General features: G+C 36.7%; 1 protein-coding gene across 3 annotated transcripts in view; it reads right to left on the minus strand.

Moving 5' to 3' along the window:
• WDR7 (WD repeat domain 7) overlaps positions 1 to 22103 on the minus strand; it is a 323814-nt gene that overhangs the window by 133841 nt on the left and 167870 nt on the right. For all 3 annotated transcript variants that reach the window (XM_042451351.1, XM_042451350.1, XM_042451352.1), the window contains one exon: positions 1959 to 2180. In XM_042451351.1, coding sequence (XP_042307285.1) covers positions 1959 to 2180 — 222 coding nt within the window. The remainder of the gene's footprint in view (positions 1 to 1958; positions 2181 to 22103) is intronic.

The following is a 22103-nucleotide window of genomic DNA, read 5'->3' on the forward strand; positions in this document are numbered from 1 at the left end:
CAACCTTATAAGATCCTGCAAAATGGATGGGTATTACTGTAACCTTTAGGAATTTACCCAAAGGCACTAGATTATATAATTATTCTGATAATCACTAAAATATTGATAAATTGGGTAAAGAAAAATGAAGAAACTACCCTGAAGTTTCCACCAACGCATTCTTGAACAATTAGTTTTGCATTTCACTGTTTTATTTAAGGCATCACTAGCACAAAAGGTGGGATTGCCACAGTATTCAATTTTGTAGTTTTCCTGTTTATAAGGAACACAAAGAATAGAAACTGTAACTGCAGAAATGCAACACACTTCTGTGGTGTTACTCAACAGAAGACTGACAGCCAGAAAAGACATTGGTTCAGCAGTTAATGGCTAACATCAGGAGATAAATCTAGTTTGGAAGCCCATACAAAAAAGAGTGGTCTTCCTTGAAGAGAATGGAAAGAACCTCAACAAGTCCAAGACAAATTTTTCAGATTTTCTCTTCAGATAAACTCACTGTGAACTTCTGGATTGGAAACTGTTGTTTCGCTTTCACTTACCATTTTAAGCAGCCTAGGGCACTGCTAGTGACTACAAACAGAGAGATGATGGGTGGAATACAGATGTGCTCAGTACAGCGTATTTTTGTAATCAATGGGACACTATCCTGCAGTAGGAAAAGTTTTCTCACAGGCAAGGAGAGAAGAAAAATGCAGCGAAGTGGAGGAGAAAGGGTATGATCTATTGGGTTAACAGTCAGAAAATTATATGCCCTCCTTGCATATGACTGATGAATCCATGTTGTGAATTAAGGGCATAAGAATCATGTCAGGTAAGACCAAAGGTCTATTAAAATACTCTTATCTTGTCCAGAATTTTGTTTACAGTGGACAATCAACTGCATATGTGAAGTCCACCAGGAGGACATGCATGCAACAGCACTCTCCATCTCAAGCTCTCTAGCCAGTGATAGAAGCATTTGACAATAAACAGAGGTATTTGACAATAAACATTCAATAAGCTTAAATAAGGCTCTTAAATATATGGCTTTTCTTCAGGTTCATCTTAGATATATTCAACAGTAGCTCTTTCAACCCTGCTGTCATTCTTGGGTGCAGTGCTATACATATTTACATGGAAGAAAATTCTATTGAATTTAAAGGGGCTTGCTTCTGAACATACATGCACAGGATTGTACTGCTTGATCACGAAATATTTTCTTCTTTTATTTATTTCTTTTAGCCTATTTCTTTAATACTTTTATAACTAGCAACTGAGACATAAGCTCAGTTCATATGTAACAAGAAACCATGTTGTCTCTTATTAGAATGATCTGTGATGTCACCCCTGAAAATGGAATCTTTTCATTTCAAACTAACTATGGCCCCATACAGACAGGCCAAAATAAAGCTGCTTCGGGTCACTTTGGAGGTATGCTGTTTAAATGATGCATGTGTCCTAAGAGTCTGGAAGCTGCTCCAAAACCACGATCCAGTCCTAATGACTGGAGTGCAGCTTTGGCATAGCTTCCGGACTCTTAGGACACATGCATCATTTAAACAGCATACCTCCAAAGTTACCCGAAGCAGCTTTATTTTGGCCTGTCTGTATGGAGCCTATAGTTCTTTATGAGAACTGTGATTTGCTTAGGCTATGGTTACTCAAAACAAATACAAGACTACTGGTTTGTTTTCATTCACCATGGTTTAAAGAAACCACAGATCCCTAAGTACATTATAGGAAACTATTATTAGTTTGAAAGGAGCAGTTTTCAACATTAATCCACTTCCCTGATCATGAAGAAAGAGAAGGGGAGGGGAGAGGAGACTGCAAACTAACACTTGCTTCAGTTTATTTCCACAGTGAAAAGCCATGGTTGTTTTTCCATTGTAGATAAACCAAGTCATAATTTAATGAAACCTATGAAGGAGCAAACTTCAAGTAGAGATCAAGTAGAGATTAAGTGGAAAGAAACTTACAAGTATGTCTTGCCAGTGAATAGTTGGATCCACCACTTGTTGAACCAAACCCTTCAGGAATTTGGCTAGAACTGCGTGGTCTGGTCAGCAATTTTGGAGGTTCAATTTCTGCTCCAAACTCTGCTCCAATTACTCCTAGTAAAACAATAGCAGTAGCTTGCTTTCGCCTTTCTTCATATGACATAGATATCTTCTTCATCTGTGGAAGTCCAGAGAGAGAACCTACATTAAAAGATAAAGAGCATTAGAATGATGATTAAGTAGTGCTGATATTTGCTTTATAAGAAACAAGCAGTTTGCTCCCAACAACTTGGGTAGTCCTTTTAACGTGCAAACACTTTCACTATACTTTTCAGGGTTTCATCCCCTGCAAGGTTTATCTTTGATGCTAATTACTGGCAGTGTAGGTCTTTTTTCCAGTAGACCATATCCAGATGGTGGAATCCATAGTGTGCTTTTTCTTATGCCAGTATACCTATTCCATATACCTGAAACTATGATAGCTTCCATGGTACACAGTAGTGTTTCAAATTGTGTGTGTGTGTGGGGGGGGGGAGGTGGGGCATGCTGAAAGACTTTCTGTGCAAAATTAATAATATGAAAAAATGGTCCTTCAAGAGATATCAATTTTTTAAAAAGTGGATAAACATCAGTCCTGAGAAAGAATCACTTGTAACAATAAATAATAATAATAATAATAATAATAATAATAATAATAATTTTATTTGTATTTTCCTGCCTTTCCCAGTGGATCAAAGTGGGATTACAACCGTAAAATAACCATATAGTAACAGTAATATCTAAAAAACATTTTATAAAAACATATTATAAATGATAATTATGAAACTGAAAGTTTCCCTCTCCCTTGTATTAGTGTTTCCCCCCCAAATGCAAACTAAACTTGGAGTCAAAGGCCTGTTACAGACTGCCAGAATAAAGCTGCTTCGGGTCTCTTTGGAGGCATGCTGTTTAAATGATGCATACACCCTAAGAATCCGGAGGCTGCACCAAAGCTGCACTCCAGTGCTTAGGAATGGAGAGTGGCTTTGGCGCGACCTCCGGACTCTTAGGACCCACTCATCATTTACATAGCATACCTCCAAAGAGACCCAAAGCAGCTTTATTTTGGCAGTCTGGAACAGGCCAAAGGCACACAAAGCATGCAGTATATAAGAGGCAGTGATCCCTGTTTCCCTAAAATTCTCATGGATGTTACTTTGTGGGTGTTGCTACAACTGAAAGCTGTACATTAGCATTCCAGGCATTCAAGATGTTATGCACACATGGAGAATGGAGATGAGTATTCATCAGGTATGCAAGGGAAATAACAACACCACAAACACTAGATGGCCTTGTGCTAGAAGAAAAGAACATGATACCTGTTTAAATATGAGTAGATGTCTCAGTGCTTGTGACTCAAAGTGTTTACAACAATCAAGGAGATTACTTCTAAGAATTAATTTTGACCTCTATGTTTGAGATAGATTTCCAACTTCTTCAGCTAGGAATTGCATTTCCATATATTCTGAACAATATGATAAAAATTTTGACCCTTCCTTATTGCACAGTGGTGTTAAATCTCTTTTGAGAGAAATCAGAGGAGACCACTTGGTGCTCAGTGAGAATTACTAGGTCTGCAGATTAACAAAGTGTGAATTAATAAAAAGATTTTGCAACTGTATGTCCAACCTGCAGCATAAGAACATAAAAATGTTAGTTAAGAAAACAGATTCCCAGCCCAGCTCTAGCTCTGATTGTCTTACACCCAAAGGGGGGAGGGGATGGGTGGGGGTTGATCTTTCACAATGAGAAAAAAAAGGAAGAAGAAGAAGAAGATCAATAGTCTACTTTCTACAAAGGAAGGATGAAAACGGGATCCACACTAAGTGACTTGTAACCATTTTAATTGGCTATAATTTGTATATCTAATCACTTTGGCCAAATGTTACCCAGGCTGCAACTGAAGTCTGCCTAAACAGATCCATTTTTAATTTGTTTCATTCCGAATACAATGATCTAGAAGGAAACCACTACACTCCCCTTTCCTCCCCCTCCACCCTGAAGAAGCATGCTCCATAACAATAGTTCAAAGGAAAGCTCCATTCTGCAGTTGCACTGATTGTTCTGTCAGCTGACCTCTGCAGAAGGGAATTGCTAACCGCTGCCGAGCTCCTTAGCTGACAAATGAATGATCGCAGCTCCATCTATTTTCACTATGGCTGCCTCCTAGCCCAGGTGCTCAGACAGAAAGCCCGGTGTGACATCTTAGATCAAGATGAATTGGCACAAACTCCTGATCCAAGATTGTTTTATACCATTTAATTTAGTTTCTTCCCCTGCTCGGATGAGCACAGCTCTGGTTATGGATTTCTATTCTAATGTACTGAAGCAGGCACTGAAAGAAGCCAATGAAGCAGATGCTGGAGCTGGGGACTGCAGGGATACTGATCAATAGGCAAGGCATTGACCCCAGCCACTCAGACTGCAATGGTCACTGTTTAAAGAAAAGAAACGGGGGGGGGGGGACACATGTGCTGCTTCCAGTAGGAAATTAAACAGGGGCACTTGCAAACCCTCCCCCAAACAAAAGAAAAGAAACTCTTGTTGCTCTTCCTTCTTTTTTATTAAAGCAACCTCAGGTTAACCCTTCCTTTATTGTGATATATTTATGACCAAATGCTCCATTATGCTGAAAAATCATACATTGGGTTTATTGTATTTCACAGCCTGGAGAGAGAAGAGCGTATCAATATACATCTGCTTCTAAATTTTAAAGTTCATATTGACTTAATTGTCACAGACTTTGAGTTTTGCTTTGAATTAAGTTTTGGCAAGTTATGCCTAATTAAGACCTATGCACAAAGTACCCATTAGAAAGTATACTGAAGGTTCTGATTTCTTCATATGATCTGAGCATTCCATGCTTAAAGCCTCAAATATTTAGTGCTAGAAAGGTCAGTGGTAATGAAGAACAGTTTAAGAAAGACCAATTAACATCATAGTTTATGTAAATAGAGCTCTGTTCACCAGAACACACTAGATAACTTTTTGGTGCACAAAAGAGATTCAGATAAGAAATTGCATGGGCTTTGGTTTTTCCTTCCTTCCTTTTCTTTTTTGCCTTTACTGTCTTTTGAGTTATTAGTAGAAACATGCAATTAATGGCAGCCTTTTCCAACAAATAAACCGACAGCCAAATGGGAGATTTTAAAATGAAATAATGTCTATAAAAGTTGTCCTCACTACAAGTTTCATTTGTCTCGTGAAAATTTGGTATTTTCTCACAGTGATGTGCCTCCATTTAATCATGCTAAAGGGTGACACGAAGATCCATTTTCTTGACAAGACGGTTGATCACCCTATCACAGTGAGAAAATTAATAACCTCAAATAGCACTATGTGAAAAACAGAAGCTACATTGGGGAAGGGGGAAGGTTTCTGCATTTAAGTTGTAGAGATAGCAGGTTTTCTATGCACTAAGTAAATGGAAGTGACAGATTTCTTCATTATTTGCTTGGTTTTAGCAAAATGGACATTCTGCCTTCATATTTAAAAAAAGATTTCAAAACAAGATTAGAACTAAAACTAAAAAGAAACGGTTTTAGAGAAGCAGTTCATGAGCACAGATGTGTATTCTTTCACCCTAATCTGTTTAAATAAAATATAGGCAAAAAATATGAAAAAGTTTAAGCTGTTTAAAAGGTTGCAAGATATTGATTGCTTCATTTAAAAAGCAGTCAGGGAGTGCAACCAAGAGGTCAGGATAAATTTAACAGTTTGAAGCACTTTACTAAATAACTCTAAAGATCATGTTAATTGGCTTTGCACAGTCCTAGTGTAAAATTAATTTTATCCTAGCTTACAATAAAAGGATTAAAAGACATATTAAGTTCTACAGGTTTAACTGGAACAGGAATCAATGGATTTGAATTAAGGCTAAAGAGTATTTTATGGGAGATAGACTACCCCCAGATACTTTATATCTGCTATTAGACATAGGATAGTACTCTGTTATTGTATTAGGAATTAAAAACTTGGAGGTGAAAATGTCAGACCCATTTATTATTTACAGAAATACATCTTAGGATTCTGAGCAGCTAAGTCTTTCCTCCATTTCTGACTAGAAAGCTTACTGTCCAGCTGACCCCACTATACATGCGTGTACAACTGCAATTCTGAAGAGACCAATAGGCTATGCTTATCGATGTTCTGCTAACATCTCATTTGGACTACTACGATGCCTTGTAAGCATGGCTGCCACTGAAAACTTGAAGCTTCAGTCAATACAAAATACTGGGACTCTGTGGCCTAGGACTGGGCAAGTTGACCATCTTTCAGCAATTCTGAAACTAGCATGCTGGATTTCAAGTGCATCTCAAAGTACTTTTTTCCTGAGTTTTAAAGTCTACAAAGCTTGGGATAAGTTTGTATCTCAAGGACTTATTCCTACATTAGCCTGCCCAGGCTCTTAGCTGTTCCCAGAGAACTTCTTTTGGGTCCCTCTGTCATCTGAAGTCAAGTGGGCCATGGATAGGGTTGTCAATTGTGGAATCCTATCTCTGGAATGAGATGCCAGTTTATTTATTTTTCTCACAAAAAATAAAGGCCTTTATATTTACTCACGGCTTTTACTGGCCTGAAAGTTTAGGTAACTACCAAAAATTTTAACATGTCCATGTCCATCATGTTCTGATGTTTTAATATACTATTAATAGTTCAATGTTATTTTATTGTTACTGTTATTGTTGCTTTGGTTGTTTATTTCTAGTGATTGTTTTCAATGGTCTGCTGCTCCCAAAAACCTTTTGGGAGTGAAGGGAGTATATAAGTAGACAGCAGAGATGTACAAATTGAACAGCTTTCTTTGAACAGTACAGGCTGAGTTTCCCTTATTTGAAATGCTTAAGACAGAAAGTGTTTTGAATTTTGAATTTTTTTCAGATTTTAGAGTATTTGCATATACACAATGAGACTGGAGATGGAACCCAAGTGTAAAAATGGAATTCATTTATGTTTCATATACACCTTATACACATAGTCTTAATCTAATATTATATATAATATTTTTAATAATGTTCTGCATTAAAAGGAAAGGTGTCACAATCTCTGCCACCCATGGAAACAGTTATGGATTTTGGACTATTTTGGATTTCAGAATTCCAGCTAAGGGGGAATGAACCTGTAGTAATTTTTAAACTAAAGACAAAAACACAATTGCTATTAAGGCTACAGCTAAGTAGCAGAACATTTTCTCTATGAATATTGTGTCAGGTTCAGTTTTTAGCATCTCAATTCAAAGGATCTGAAACAGCAAGGCTTGGAAAGACATCTACCTAGACCCTTGGGAGAGCCAATGCTAATTAGAGCAGACAGTATTGAACTAGATGAACCACTGGTTTAATTTATACCAGGTAGCTTTGTAGGCCCATGTCGTCTTTCAAAAACAGTTGAAAGTAGCAGTAGCAAATACATTAGAATTCTATTAAGGTTCACCCCTCCACACAAATCTACGAGTCCAAGTAGACCACAAATTGAACATGAGTCAACAGTGCGATGCAGCAGCTAAAAAGGCCAATGCAATTTTAGGCAGCATCAATACAAGTATAGTGTCTAGATCAAGGGAAGTAGTGCCACTCTATCAGGCCCCACCTGGAATATTGTGTCCAGTTCTGGGCACTACAATTTAAAAAGGATGTGGAGAAACTGGAGCGTGTCCAAAGGAGGGCGATTAAAATGGTGAAGGGTCTGGAAACCCTGCCCTATGAGGAGCTACTGAGGGAGCTGGGGATGTTTAGTCTGGAGAAGAGAAGGTTAAGAAGTGATATGATAGCCCTGTTTAAATACTTGAAGGGATGTCACATTGAGGAGGGAGCTAGCTTGTTTTCTGCTGCTGCAGAGACTAGGACCTGGAGCAATGGATGCAAGCTCCAGGAAAAGAGATTTCACCTCAACATTAGGAGGAACTTCCTGACAGTAAGGGCTGTTCAACAGTGGAACACACTCCCCTGGAATGTAGTGGTGTCTCCTTCCTTAAGAGGTCTTTAAACAAAGGCTGGATGGCCATCTGTCAGGGGTGCTTTGATTGGGAGTTCCTGCATGGCAGGGGGTTGGACTGGATGGTCCTTGCTGTCTCTTCTAACTGTATGATTCTATGAGAGAGAATAAGAAAAGGAGATTTCCTGGTTCACAATGCAGTGTCTTAACCCCTATGTTCCACATTCTCCATTTCCAGTTAAGGTAATTATGCAATCCTAGTAGCAGGGGTAGCAGCACATAACAGGCTTTGAAATTGAATGATTGAAAAAAGTTGCCACTAAATTTATTTTAAAAATGAACAGTATGAATCCATCCCTAAAAGTATGTCTATAAAAGTTAACTACTTCACTATAATGTGTGCTGCCTAGCCTGGTAGTACATACATGCATATACAGCGCGCCCGTACAGTATGCAGGCTCGACATCCGCGGATTTGAGGTTATGCTGATGGCAAGCCCTAACATGGTGAATGGGACGTGCACCTGTGGTGCAGGATTTGCCTTACACAGGGGGTCCGGAACGGATCCCCCGCGTAAGGCAAGGGCACACTGTACTCGTTTATACCACTAGTTACCAGTGGCTTACAAGAATGAACTAATGAACTTTACCAATGTTTTCTTACCTAATCATCTTGAATAGGAATTCGAAATATGTTTATGGCCTGAATTTATTTATGGCCTGAATAGCAATAGCAATTACATTTCTATACTGCTCATCGGTGCACTTAGGCACTCCCTAAGCAGTTTACAATGTGTAAGTGAATTGCCCCCACTAAACTGGATGCAAAGCTGAGTCAACCCTGAGCCCGATTGGTACTGAACTCACAAGCTTGTGGTTTGTGAGTTAGTGGTTGCAGTACAGGCATTTAACCACTGTGCAACCAGAGCTTCTTAGGAACTGATCATTTAATGAAATGATGTGTGCTCACTCATATGAAAATGCCAAAGAATTGAAAGTAACCCTCTTACACCTTATTTTTGGTTGTTAGATCCTAGCCTGAAACCACTTTCTTAAGAAGCAGTAAACCTCCAAACTGAGGTAGCACTTGATGAGGTTAAAAGAAAATTGGAATGCATTAACATATGGCACCTTAAAGATGAATATTAGAATCAGAGACCCAGTTCTGTTCATATTTATTCATTTAAAATATTTATGTCACCTTTCCTTTCAAAGTCCAAGGTAGCTATGCCAAGAATCATGAAGCACAACAGGTTTTCAGATGAATCATGAAAATTGATTGATTTGGAGTTACAACCTGCCAGTTTTAAAATTTACCATGTCTGATGCAAAAGACTGTTAGGCTTAACCACACGTGGAAGGAGACTTGCAACCTGGACTTTTAAAACTTGTGCCCAGTTTTTTAAAGCATCTATATTGGTTAATTTAGGTCAGAGGTGAGAATCATGTGGCCTTTGAAACCTTGTTGGATTGTGACTCCCAGTGTTCTTTACCATTGTACTGACTCATGTTGCTGAAAATTGTCGTTCAACATCTTGAGGGCCAAATGATTCCCATATCTAATCCTGGCAATAACAAAACCTGTAATCTACTTCACCAGAAACTTTCCTTCTCATTTGAAGGTTTCATGCAATTATCTAATGCCTCCCTCATCCTTCTTAATTATAAATTATTATGCATTTGTGTAAACCATTCTGTTGGTAAAAGTATACATCACAAATATGTGATGGAATTAAAACCATTTGCTCTAGGAAAGCTGATGCTTGCTCATTCTATTCATGGTGTACAACAGAACACTTACGCTGATTTAAATCAAGTTCAGCATTCAACCTAAAATTTTGCTTCCTTTTTCCAAGCATCTCGAATCAAAATGCATTCAGTAACCATAGGGATTAGGGTGCTGATTTTCTGCTGCATAGTTGGTGCTATTCTAAGCCAATAGTGTGTTTAAATCCACACCAATAAAATCAATACAGCACTGTTCTCTTCAAGGTGAGACCAAATAAACCTGTCTGGAGCCTTGAGAAATAGGCTTTGCAGTACACTTTGAGTGCTAAGTGCCTTTCAGTCCAGAAATATGTCATTAAATAATCATTAGCCATCATTCATTCTTCCTAAAAAGCTTAACATCTAAATTGTTCAGCATCCACTGAAGTATTAGTATAGACTACCAAGTATTAGTATAGACTACCAAGTATTAGTATAGACTACCAAGTATTCATTAGCACATAAGATTGTGGATAAACTGAACTTCAACAACATACTGACATGTTATATAGAAAGAGGAAGAAGAGAGCTTTGCACATAATATTCATCATTTAACGTTTGCAAATCCACCAAGCTTTTTTTTTTAAAGTATCACACACAGACGACATTGTGAAAATATAAAAATACACCTTTTTCTTTTTTTAAAAAACATTTACTCATAGATTTATAGTTTTTTTGTTCCATTTCTAGCTTTATGTGACTGGAAATTTTTTAGTTTTCCTAATCCTTGTCTGTATCATTCTTCTGGGTTTAGAAACAGCAAGTAGTTTCATCATTAATTAAAATTTATCTCATATTCTGCGGATATTCATCTATGCAATATACTCCTTGCTACATAGATACACTTAAACAGGTAGAAATGCATCATAATAATTTGCAAAAATAATCTAAGCATGCTTCGGCAGTAATTTCAATATATTGCAATTGCTATATCTAGTTCCCTTATTCTACAGTGTTGACAGATAAATACTACTAATATTATCACAACACAGAAAACAAACTTCTAATTCATTTTATGCAGCCATCAACAATAATTTTTTCACTATGCACAGACTGACTTTAAATTATTCACCTATGAGAGGAAGAATTAATTTGTTCCAATTCATGTGTGGGAATCACATAGGAAAGTTACTGTAGGTTTACATGTGTTTAACCTCATCAATTATTTAAACAACAAGTCATCAATTTAGAGATGTATAGAGCTTTGTTATAAATAAGACTGACAGAAAATGAATTAATGCAGATTAAAAACAGATAGAAATCTGGTAAATTTATAAGTATTTTTTATCAGTACCAGTAAGAAAAGTAGTGTTTGTGATTTAATATTTTTGTATATTGTACAATATTGTAATAGGATTAAATTAATCATTAACAATTATCATAGGGTGCGTAAAACGAGAATATGAAAAGAAAATCCAACTGTGGTTGATTAAAGAGCTTGTCTGCTTGCTCCATACGGAACTGCAGAGAATCCATTTTGTCTTGAACTATTTCTCACTGCATGTTAGGGAAATAGTCATCTTCATCCATTTTAGGTTTCTCATTCACCAATACAGTGAAATGTTTGCTCCACAACAGAAGCATGAAATAACAAGTGTCCAAGTCAAGAAAGCAATTTCATATAAAAGGCAGTTCTAAAAAGATCTACGTGACTATGCACATATCATAAATACTCATTTGAATGAAATGTAGAGCCATAACATTTATCAAGCAAGATTAATAATTATGATAGCTTTAATATTATTAAAAATGCAATATGGAGAAACAATTTGCTATTTTGTTTCTGAACTAAATTAAATAAAATGAATATGAAATTTATACAGTGATACAGGATACACTTTTATATCTTTAAGAATTTTGTTTTCTTGCTAATGTATAGGCTCTGTTTAAAACAGTAAAATAAATCATAGTTTTAAAATCTTCTACACTCTAACAAAATAAATATTCAAAGGCAATCATTTAAATTAGGAGCTATATTGCCAGAAGCTGAATGGTAGATTACATATAAAAAATAGGAATGTGTGTATGATAATATTTTTCCAAATGACTTGTGCTCTTAAAGATATGCTAGATTACAACAAATTGATCAATAAAAGCAATTCATTCTGGAGTGTCAAATCTCTCCGGGCATTGGTAAAACTTCAATAAAAACAGTATTCTGGATTTTAAATTTGGAAACATGATTACTATTTTATTGAAAAGTATAAGAGTAACAAACTATTTTAAATTGTAATCATTTTGAATCTGAGTTGCAACTTATCCTGATTCTTTATGAACAGACCAGATTCTTATTGGAAATCAATGCGAAGGCAGGTAAAATTAGATAGCCATGATTTGCCAGGAAATCAATAAGAGATAGAGCAATATCAGAAACTAAAAATGGAATGCCTTACAGAAACTGAAAATATATTTTCCCTAGAAAGAAAAACGTTGCCTTTTTTAACAGTTGAAATGATTTTAAGTGATATAAAATATCAAAGACCATGTAAAAAATATGTTTTATCTGTGTACAGTTGTCTTCCTGTTATTAAAATATCACTTTGGCTCATTTCTTTCCATATCCACTGAATGTACAAAAACAATTCGTTAAATCCTTCCAGGAGCTCTGCTATAAAATGTTTTGAAACAAAACATTAAACCAAAATAACAGAGAGCATACAAGAATACCACTCCTCAGTCTGTTTCTGTAAAAGTAAATATACATTTGAAGGTAAGGCTTAATTGTTGAGATGGCACAATTTTGCCTCACAAAGCTGTTGTTACATAACAGTTACAAATATTTCTAAATGATATTTAACAGTCATAACTGTATGTATGCAGTCGACAAGACTATAGGAAGAAATTTGCCACACAATTTTTAGACCATTTCTTCTTTCAGGGAATAACAAAATAGAACCAGCACACAAGTGCCAGTTTCAGTAATACCATTTCCTAAAGGATTATGAACTTCTGCTCAGAGCCCCATTCTGTATTCCTTCATTCCATGATTATCAAGGTGAATTCTGAATATGTCACAAGTGTACACAATGTATTGGATTTTCCTTCCTGCATAATTCTGGAGCTCCGGGAGTTATACAATCATGCAGCACATCATTAATTAAATAGTACAACAGTTATTTAAGACCACCATTCTGAAGATATCAGGCAAGGCTGCTTTGGAGAGACAGGCTGTTGCTAGGTGAAGTAAATGCAATGAAATGAAATAAAAGAAGAGGGGAGGAAAGAAAGAAAAAAAAACGCACTCAAGTTGAAAAATATCCCTTAGTGATCTAGAAATGCCACCAACAGCCTAACCCACAGACACCAGTTCACGTCAAGGACTGGATGTATAGTTTACTGTATGATTGTGATTTTGAGAGTATCTGTGTTAGAGCAACAAATGCAGCAAACACTAGGTTAGATAAAAGAATCCCTTCTTCCAACAGAGAAAAATCCTCATGCCCTGGAAGAAACCCACTTCATATGAGAAAACAAATCTGGATTAAGCCCAGAGGATCCATTTATTTACACTGCTTCTTTGAGCAGCTAATGTACAATTATAAAATGTAGTTATGTACAAAATGCATTAAAATAATCACAAAGCCAGCCAAGTAGAAATTACAGAATCTATCCACAACCAAAGAGAGTAACAGACATGCCGGGGGTGGCTATATGCTAATATTTTTCATTAATAAATATTAACAAACTCTTGGCTAATGTTACCCTCTATTACTCTAAAAACGAGGTTCCCAACCTGGGGTGCCCATACACCCGAGGCTACAATATGGAATTTCAGGGGCTGCGACAAAGGTACTTATGTGAAACTAGATTCACTTCTTTTTTGTCAGTCAAGACAAAATTTAGGAATCGCCGGCATCCACAATTAGACTTGTGGATAACAGTCAACAAAAAAGTTTTGACAAAATCACAAATGAGAACCAAGAGCAAAGACTTAACTGAATTTTTTGTTCACAGTTGGGATTTGTTTCACTGTTTATACTTTTTCTAAATAAATTAGAATCTAATTGCTCAGTTTAGATTTGCATTTTATACACTGAATCCAAAGCTTATTTTCTAAGATCAATTTGTTCACCTGCAGTATTGTGTGTGATTCAATTTGTGATTAAAAAATAAAAACAAGACTTCTTCATCTTCATATGTGATATTACTTTTGTAGGATGTGCAAACATTAATCAAACATTTCCTAGGAGTGTGGGGAACAGAAAAGGTTGGGACTCACTGCTCTGAAAGAAATACAACATGATGCAATATGGTTAAAATTGGAGGGATGGACAACAGACTATTTCATTAGCTACAATGCAACGCCTCTCTCTTACTGTATCTAAACTGATCACAGAGAAATTAGAATAACTTGAAATTGGAAAAATAAATAAAGCAAGCAAGAACCTATAGAATACCTACACTCACAGAGCCACCAGACTTGGTATTCAAGCTAAGGGGCCCAAAACAAATACTGTAGTAAGATTTTGAACCCAGCTTTAGTACCTCTATAACACTTTGTTTGGTTTTTTTTAATGTTATCTATCTGTTCAGGATATAAGATAAGTTCATGAAGCCTAGGTAAACAAACAATTGTTATGTGTTTTATGTATGTATATATTTTGAGTATGTATATTATGTATTAAAATTAATAAAAAATAAAAACACTTTGTATTTTTGTTGTTGTTTGCTTCCTCCCTCCTCAATATGACATCCCTTCAAATATTTAAACAGGGCTATCATATCACCTCTTAACCTCCTCTTCTCCAGGCTAAACATCCCCAGCTCCCTGAGTCGTTCCTCATAGGGCATGGTTTCCAGACCTTTCACCATTTTAGTCGCCCTCCTTTGGACACGCTCCAGTTTCTCCACATCCTTTTTAAATTGTGGTGCCCAGAACTGGACACAATATTCCAGGTGGCGCCTGACTAAAGTAGAATACAGTGGCACTATTGTTGTGGAAAACTGATAAAACACTTCCACTTGACTCACAGCAAACCCGGTCTGACAGAATCAGAAAGGAGGGGACCAAGATGAATTTGCAAAACACAGATTGTTTATTTTAGACAGCTGTCACTCTGGGAGGAATTCACATTCCAACAAAGATCCCAGAGCCCCGAACAAGGAAAAATGGCTGCTTTATATAGGATAGAAACAAAGAACTCTAGCTGGCATATCCCATTGGATATGGTAAAAGTTAAACATATAGGATTTTCGTACAATCAGGGTACAGATGCATGAATACATTAAAGGTACATTTTAGCCACATTCCATTAGCCCTATCTGTCTTTGCCCCCCTTCTAGTCCTTGCGGAGATATCTCTTCTCCAGGATTCATGTCTCTCTGCTAACTTTAACTAACAACAATTTCCAGATCCCCGAGGTCAGAGCCTTGGGTCACTCTGTCTTAAATCTTGCTCTTTTGCCTGCATTCCTGGGCCTCTCAAATTCATTCCAATGCATGTACCTTTTATTTAATTTCTACAAACTACATATATATGCATACTAAATATGAAACTCTAAAAATCTTCTATCTCATTATTACTTCTCTTGATCTAGACACTATTCTTTTATTGATGCAGCCTAAAATTGTATTGGCCTTTTTAGCTGCCGCATCACACTGTTGACTCATGTTCAACTTGTGGTCTACTTGGACTCCCAGATCCCTTTCACATGTAATCTCATTCAGCCAGGTGTCCCCCATCCTATATCTGTGCATTTTATTTTTCCGCTCTAACTGCAGTACGTTGCATTTCTCTGTGTTGAATTTCATTTTGTTAGCTTTGGCCCAGCTTTCTAGTTTATTCAGGTCATTTTGAATGCTGATCCTGTCCTCTGGAGTATTAGCTAAGCCTCCTAATTTGGTGTCATCTGCAAATTTGATAAGTATGCTCCCAATTCTGTCATCCAGGTCATTGATAAAGATGTTGAATAACACTGGGCCCAGGACAGAGCCCTGTGGGACCCCACTGGTCACTTCTCTCCAGGATGAAAGGGTGCCATTGTTGAGCACCCTTTGGGTTTGGCCAGTCAACCAGTTACAAATCCATGTAACAGTTACCTTGTCTAACCCACCTTTGATCCTAATTTGACCAGACTTAATATTCACAAGTAAATTGACTTTCTGAACATTTTCATGCATGTTCAGAATTATCAGAAAACGTTGGCTTCTTTGCTGGTTTTAGCCCATTGTGCATGGAATTTGGTGTGATGTGAAACAGATTTAAAGGATTGCAGGGAAGGTTGCTCAGAGCTGGACTGGGCTAGAGCAAGATACATGACTGGAATCCCCCTTCCTAAGTCTTCCTACAAACCAATTGTCATTACTGCCTTCATATATGTTTTAAAGCAACTTAGGTTTTTCCTAAGCTGAGAAGAATGTAAAATAAACTAAAGACATTTATTAGAATGGGATTCTTAGCATATTTATTAAAAATAGGGTACAGTAACAAGACGAGGAAATAAGAATATTGCCCTACATATGAAATCTGTTTTCTCCCATGAAAATTTTCTTCAGTCTCCAAGTTTCTGTTGAGCATTTAGAAATACAGTTTAGGCACCCAAAGAAAAAGATATGAGAGAATTCTGCAAAATTTCAGTGCTAACACTTTGCAAACTTATTAAAGCATTGAACATGCAACGAAACTTTCCCGTGCACGTATACTTTGTATGCTCACTTTTATCCTCAACTTTGACACATGTACTGAGACAGGAATTAACTGCTTCACTACTGAAAAGCATATTTAGTTATCCTGGTCTTTGAAAGTAGCATATTTGAAAGAATTTCAAGTGGAGCATCTCTCCAGAAGTTAATAAAGAAGTAATAGTGCATTATGCTTACAGTTCAAATCATTATAATAGCACAGATTGCCCAATAGGCATTTACTCCTTAATCACTGTTATTTGATTTATACAGCTGTTTTACCTGTTGAAATTATTGTACTTTAACTTAATTTGTTTTTTTTGGGGGGGGGGGGGGGGTTGGAAGCTTCACAACATATTTTCTAATTAAAATGCATTAATTGGAAGTTATTTTTGTCATTATCTTTAAAAACCTTTTTCTTCAGAAACCTCTTTCAGTTATCCAAAACCTTCTGTCCCCTCCTATTTTTGCCTCTGCCCCCCATAACAATTGTCTCTTTCTCCCTCTCGTCAGTTTTGGCTGTTCAAGCAACCGTTTAACCATTTATTTCATTCAATAAACAAACAAAATTTCAACATCAGTCCAGTCAAAGCTAGGTAACTTCCCAATTATAAAAAAAATACCTTTTTGTGGGTATTTTGGGCTATGTGGCCATGTTCTAGAAGAGTTTATTCCAGACATTTTGCCTGCATCTGTGGCTGGCATAGAAACATCAGGAATAAACTCTTCTAGAACATGGCCACATAGCCTGAAAACCCACAAAAACTATGGATGCCAGCCATGAAAGCCTTCGATTTCACAACTTCCCAGTTGTTTAGGTTGCTGTGGAATAAATACATTAACTTAACTGTGCAAGGCTTTAATCAAGTGAAGAGATAGGGCAGGGGCATGAAACGAAAATGGACATAGGGTACAGTTTCTGCCTATGTATAGTGCAAGACTGCAATTGTAACTGGAAAATATACCAACTAGCAAAACCTTTAGCTCAGATAAGCCAAAGCAGAAGAGACGGATGTATTACACAGCTTTACAATCTTGACACTAGCAACCACACAGACTCAGCCCACCAATCACACACATATCCTACACTCTGTTTTATGGATTTTGCAGAAGACAGATCCAGATATATGAACTTCACACATATCTTGCTGTAGTCATAACTTTGAAAATCCTAGCAGTTTGCCCCCAAATAAAAGAATCTCAGTAAGCCTGAGAAGCCACAATTTATGTCATGCCCTATTGGGAGGAGGCCTCAGACAATGATGAATAAAAAAGAGGTTCCAGCCAGAAGAGGCTGGCAGTGAAGCTTCTGAAGACCAAAGAAAAATACTGACCCACCTCAACCCTCTAAGTAGTATGGATTATAACTTCAGCTACAAAAGAATGTGACAACATTTTGCTGGTCCCAGAAGGTGCACATTAAAGTATAGTTGCCCCCCCCTCCAATATCCATGGACCTTTTATGCAAGGATTCCACCATCCACGGCTTGAAAATATTTTAAAAAATAAATGAATAAATAAATTAAAAGATTCCAAAATGACACCTTGATTTGTTATTTTATATAAGGGACATCATTTTACTGTACCATTGTATTTGATGGGACTTGGGCATCCATAGATTTTGCCATCTGGGGTGGTAATAATCCTGGAACCAAGCCCCAGTGGATACCCTAAGGGCCACTGTGATTAGGCCAGCTGTGCTGAATTACAACTAACTATAAATCAGAATGACCAACAACAACAACAACTTGCAACAACTACTCCAAAATGTTTGTGTGCCATTGTTTGATGTTCTGGCATCACTGGTTTCTAGACTTTGGCTTGCTCCTTAAACTATTCTCTTTGGTTACCTCCAAGACTGGCGTTGGACTTCAGTTACTATCAAACTGCCTTTTGTGCTTTGACCTCAGACTGCCCTAATCATGTATCTGTTTTTATAGACAATTTATATAGGAGCCTGGACTAGCTTGGCTTTCTTCTTGTCGTTCTCTTGGACTACAGGTGCACTCATCTGGGCACCCGCTCCTCCCCTTAATCAGGATACCTACAAAATTTTATTCTCTGTAATCCACACCATCACTTAGGTCATCCCATACACAGTACATTCAGCGTACATAGCACTTTAGAGGACACGTCAATGCCAAGTGGGATTTGGGCTAGAGGAGGTCTACATGAGTAAATAACAGGCTCAGGGGTGGTGGTGACAGAAAATACAATCACAGCAATGTGTCAATGATAATTTAAATATCACTGGTTGCCATGACAGCATTGAGCTCCAATAGCAGTGGATTGTGCTTATCATGTTCTCTAACAGTGCATGCATGAATAACATAACACATACAATTCACTGTGCAAGTTTTTGTTCACAATGTCCTTATTACCTACAACAGTAATAGTTAATCTTTCCAGAAAACCAATTTAGCCACACCTTGTAACATGGGTCCTCTTTTAGTCCACAGAGATGCCATTTCATCTGATGCAATCTATTTGTTGGGCTTGCTTGATCCACCAGTTGGACAAATATTCTAGGGGATTATGTGCTTCTCAGTGTCTCTTCAGTAGAGCCATTTTTATTCTTCTATCAGCCATGTCAAAAGACAAGGCAAATTGAAAACCATTATTGATGAATGCCTCACAATAATGTGATTCCCTAAGCATAAGCCTCCTTGAAAGGCAAACAGCCATTGTAATATTTAGATTCATGCTGGAGTCTGCATTTAAGGCAGACACATATGCAATCAGTGGCATGTTATTTCATTATCCATCTTTAAAGCTACCTGCCCATACGTTTCAGAAAAGGCATATGCACTCTGCATATCTGTACATATAGATGAGTGTATATACCTGAATACATGATAACACAGAGACATAAGGCAAACACACAGGCAAATGGAATTAAGATGTTTCCTCAAAAACCTGGGGCAGCGGTGGCAGTGGTGAGAAGGGAGAAGAAAACCAGCCAATAAGGAAACTACTAGTCAGTGTCAGATTTATAGAAGACCCTAAACTATCAAAGACTCAATACACAGGGATGATTCTGCTGCTGCAGGAACTCCAGAGTGTTAACCTGGTGTGATAAAAGACTTGACAAAGCAATTCTGACTGTGCAGCAATGCTAAGTTGTGGGCTAATATGAGAACAGGGGCCCAATGGCTGTCTTTCAACATGTGCAATTTACACATGGCTTTATCAATAGCCCTAGTGCTGAATACAGAACACACTCTATTTGGCTTTCAGTCAATTAAGCTTTAAGCTGTCAGCAAACAAGACTTTTAAGTTAATTTTGAATCACCGTGAATCAAGTTGAAGGTTGGAAGAGGGCGCACTCACATGCCGGAATGAAAAAAGGCAGTTTAATTGCCTCTGAATAGCTATTATATGCTGCAATTGGCCTATTGAATCTTAGATGATCTATTTATTTATCAAAGTGCAGCCAAAACGGGTAAAAGAATGAGCTGAATGCATTAAGCATTTAAAATGTGGCTTTGAAAGGTGATAACATGGTGCTCTATGTGCAAATTTTGCAGGCTGGTTATGGCTGTTTGTAAGATAAATATACTTTACCATATTAATATATAATAAAGACTTGAAATACTCTGAACAAACAAATACAGATGCTAATAAAAGAAATGTAAATAATACATTAATGCATAATATATTAACACTGTGATTATATATTTCAAATAAACAATGTATACTTATATTTTACTAGACTATTCACACATAGTAACCATTTTAAAAGTTGATGGAATAAAAGAGTTATTTATCAGATTTAGTGATTTTAACAAATCTCTCCCCCCTAACAATTAATTTAACATTATGTTTGCATTCTTTTTATTAATTAGGATGGGAAGAAATGTTCATGCTCATGGAATAATAACATCTTTTTTTTTTCATTTTCAATTATATTTCAATATAAATTCCAAGTTGGAATTCTCTCATTAACTTAAAAAAAATCAGAAATTTCAAATTGTATTCTTTGTTTCTGAAGATAAAAGCAGTAAGTAAATTTTACATTGATATAACAATTGCATTACAGTGACTTCTATGACCTATTTCAGGATATTTTAGAAAGGCAACCTGGTACGTCTCAAGGGGATATGTTATGCATTTTAATTGGTTCCAAAACATGTCAATCAAGTATAGCAGCATTTATTAACTCTATCCATTAGCTGAAAGTATTACATGGTAACTCCTGAAGTTATTTAATTTCCTGTTTAAAGACTGAGTTTGTTCTTATTTTTTTTCTAACAGATTAGAAAAAGACACTTTGTGACGGTCTCTAAAAATAAAGCTTATTAGAAAAATTATTGTAACGTTGTCATATAAATGGCTATATAATCATCAGATTTATCCTGAATAAATATTGTGAATATTCAAGCAAAGGAATCCACGGAGCTCCATAACTCAAGTGAAAGAATGTTTTGAACTTATTTTCTGCTTCACATACATCACTGTACATTGTATGTGAGAGCAACATATATGTTCTAAAAATGCAGATGCCAAATTATAACTTAGCTTAAACAATAAATATTTTTAGCATTCACATTTAGAATTAATTCTCACAAAAATGCTAAATTAGCTTTACTAAGAGTTTATATCATTTTAAAAAAATGTGTTCTCATTCTCAGATTTTATGTTTTGTAAAGATATTCACAACTGCTGAGGAAGGAGCAAAGCAGGCAGCCACACATTCATTTAGAATGTGGTCAAAAGGCCAAGATGTTATTAAATCAAACATTAACAAGATAACCCCTAATGGCCATTAGGTTATGCTGGTGGCTTAAAACTGTGCAGAGACACTTAGCCACTTTGCTATCAATACCCTCTCTTCCCACTCCTTGCGTATATAGTGTCCTGATTAATCAAACACAAAGCAACAAATCTATAACATGTCTATAGCCACTAACAAGAAGCAGACTGTGCAGGGAAAGTCCTCCATTAAAACAACGGTAGCACTACCAGCTCCCCTTGATGTTTTATCGTAAGATGGCATTTAGCGCAGACATGTTAATGTTTTACTCCTGGGGCATGGATGAGAGAGGAGGTTTTGATAGCTAAGCCCTGAAGAATGAATATCAGTAAGCATCTAAAGATTCTGGATTACTGATCTGAAATTTCATGTAGAATCTAGCAACTGGTAGAAAGATGGGATAAATGGCATCCATCCAGGGCCTCCAAAAAGGCGGAACAAGGCTAGTTTTGTGCTGGGGGTGGGGTTTGGTCCTCTCAAAATTGAGGATTGAAGGATTGAACCTCAAATCCTCAATTATGTCTTTTTAATAAAAATAATGGTGTAAAATTTAAAGCTATAGATTTTCTTTCTTTGTAGAAAAATATGTTTGTGATAGAATATGAACAAAGTAGAGAGCCTCTGGTGCATGATTACAAAAGCATAATTCAAATGCATAGTGAAATGATCTGCTAGCTCCCTAGGAAAAACAGGCAGGTACGAGTGAAAATCCAAGAAAATACTGTAAGAGATACTTATCATCTAACCTTTGTAAAATAATGTACAGTAAATGAAGGGGGCCATGAGTACTGTTGTTGTTTTGAGGGAGGGGGCTGTCAGAAATTCACAGCGTCTGGGTCCCTGACCAATGTACTGACATAACACTCCTCTTATAGGCCCTGAATCCATTCCTCCATTTATTTATATCTGCCTTACTCCAAGACTGGGACTCAAAATACTATAAAACACATAGTTAAAAACATGCAAACTTGCATTTCCTTCCAAATTTCTAACACCTGTGATGATAAAGGT

This window comes from Sceloporus undulatus, chromosome 2, assembly GCF_019175285.1.
Source record: "Sceloporus undulatus isolate JIND9_A2432 ecotype Alabama chromosome 2, SceUnd_v1.1, whole genome shotgun sequence".
Taxonomy (NCBI): domain Eukaryota; kingdom Metazoa; phylum Chordata; class Lepidosauria; order Squamata; family Phrynosomatidae; genus Sceloporus; species Sceloporus undulatus.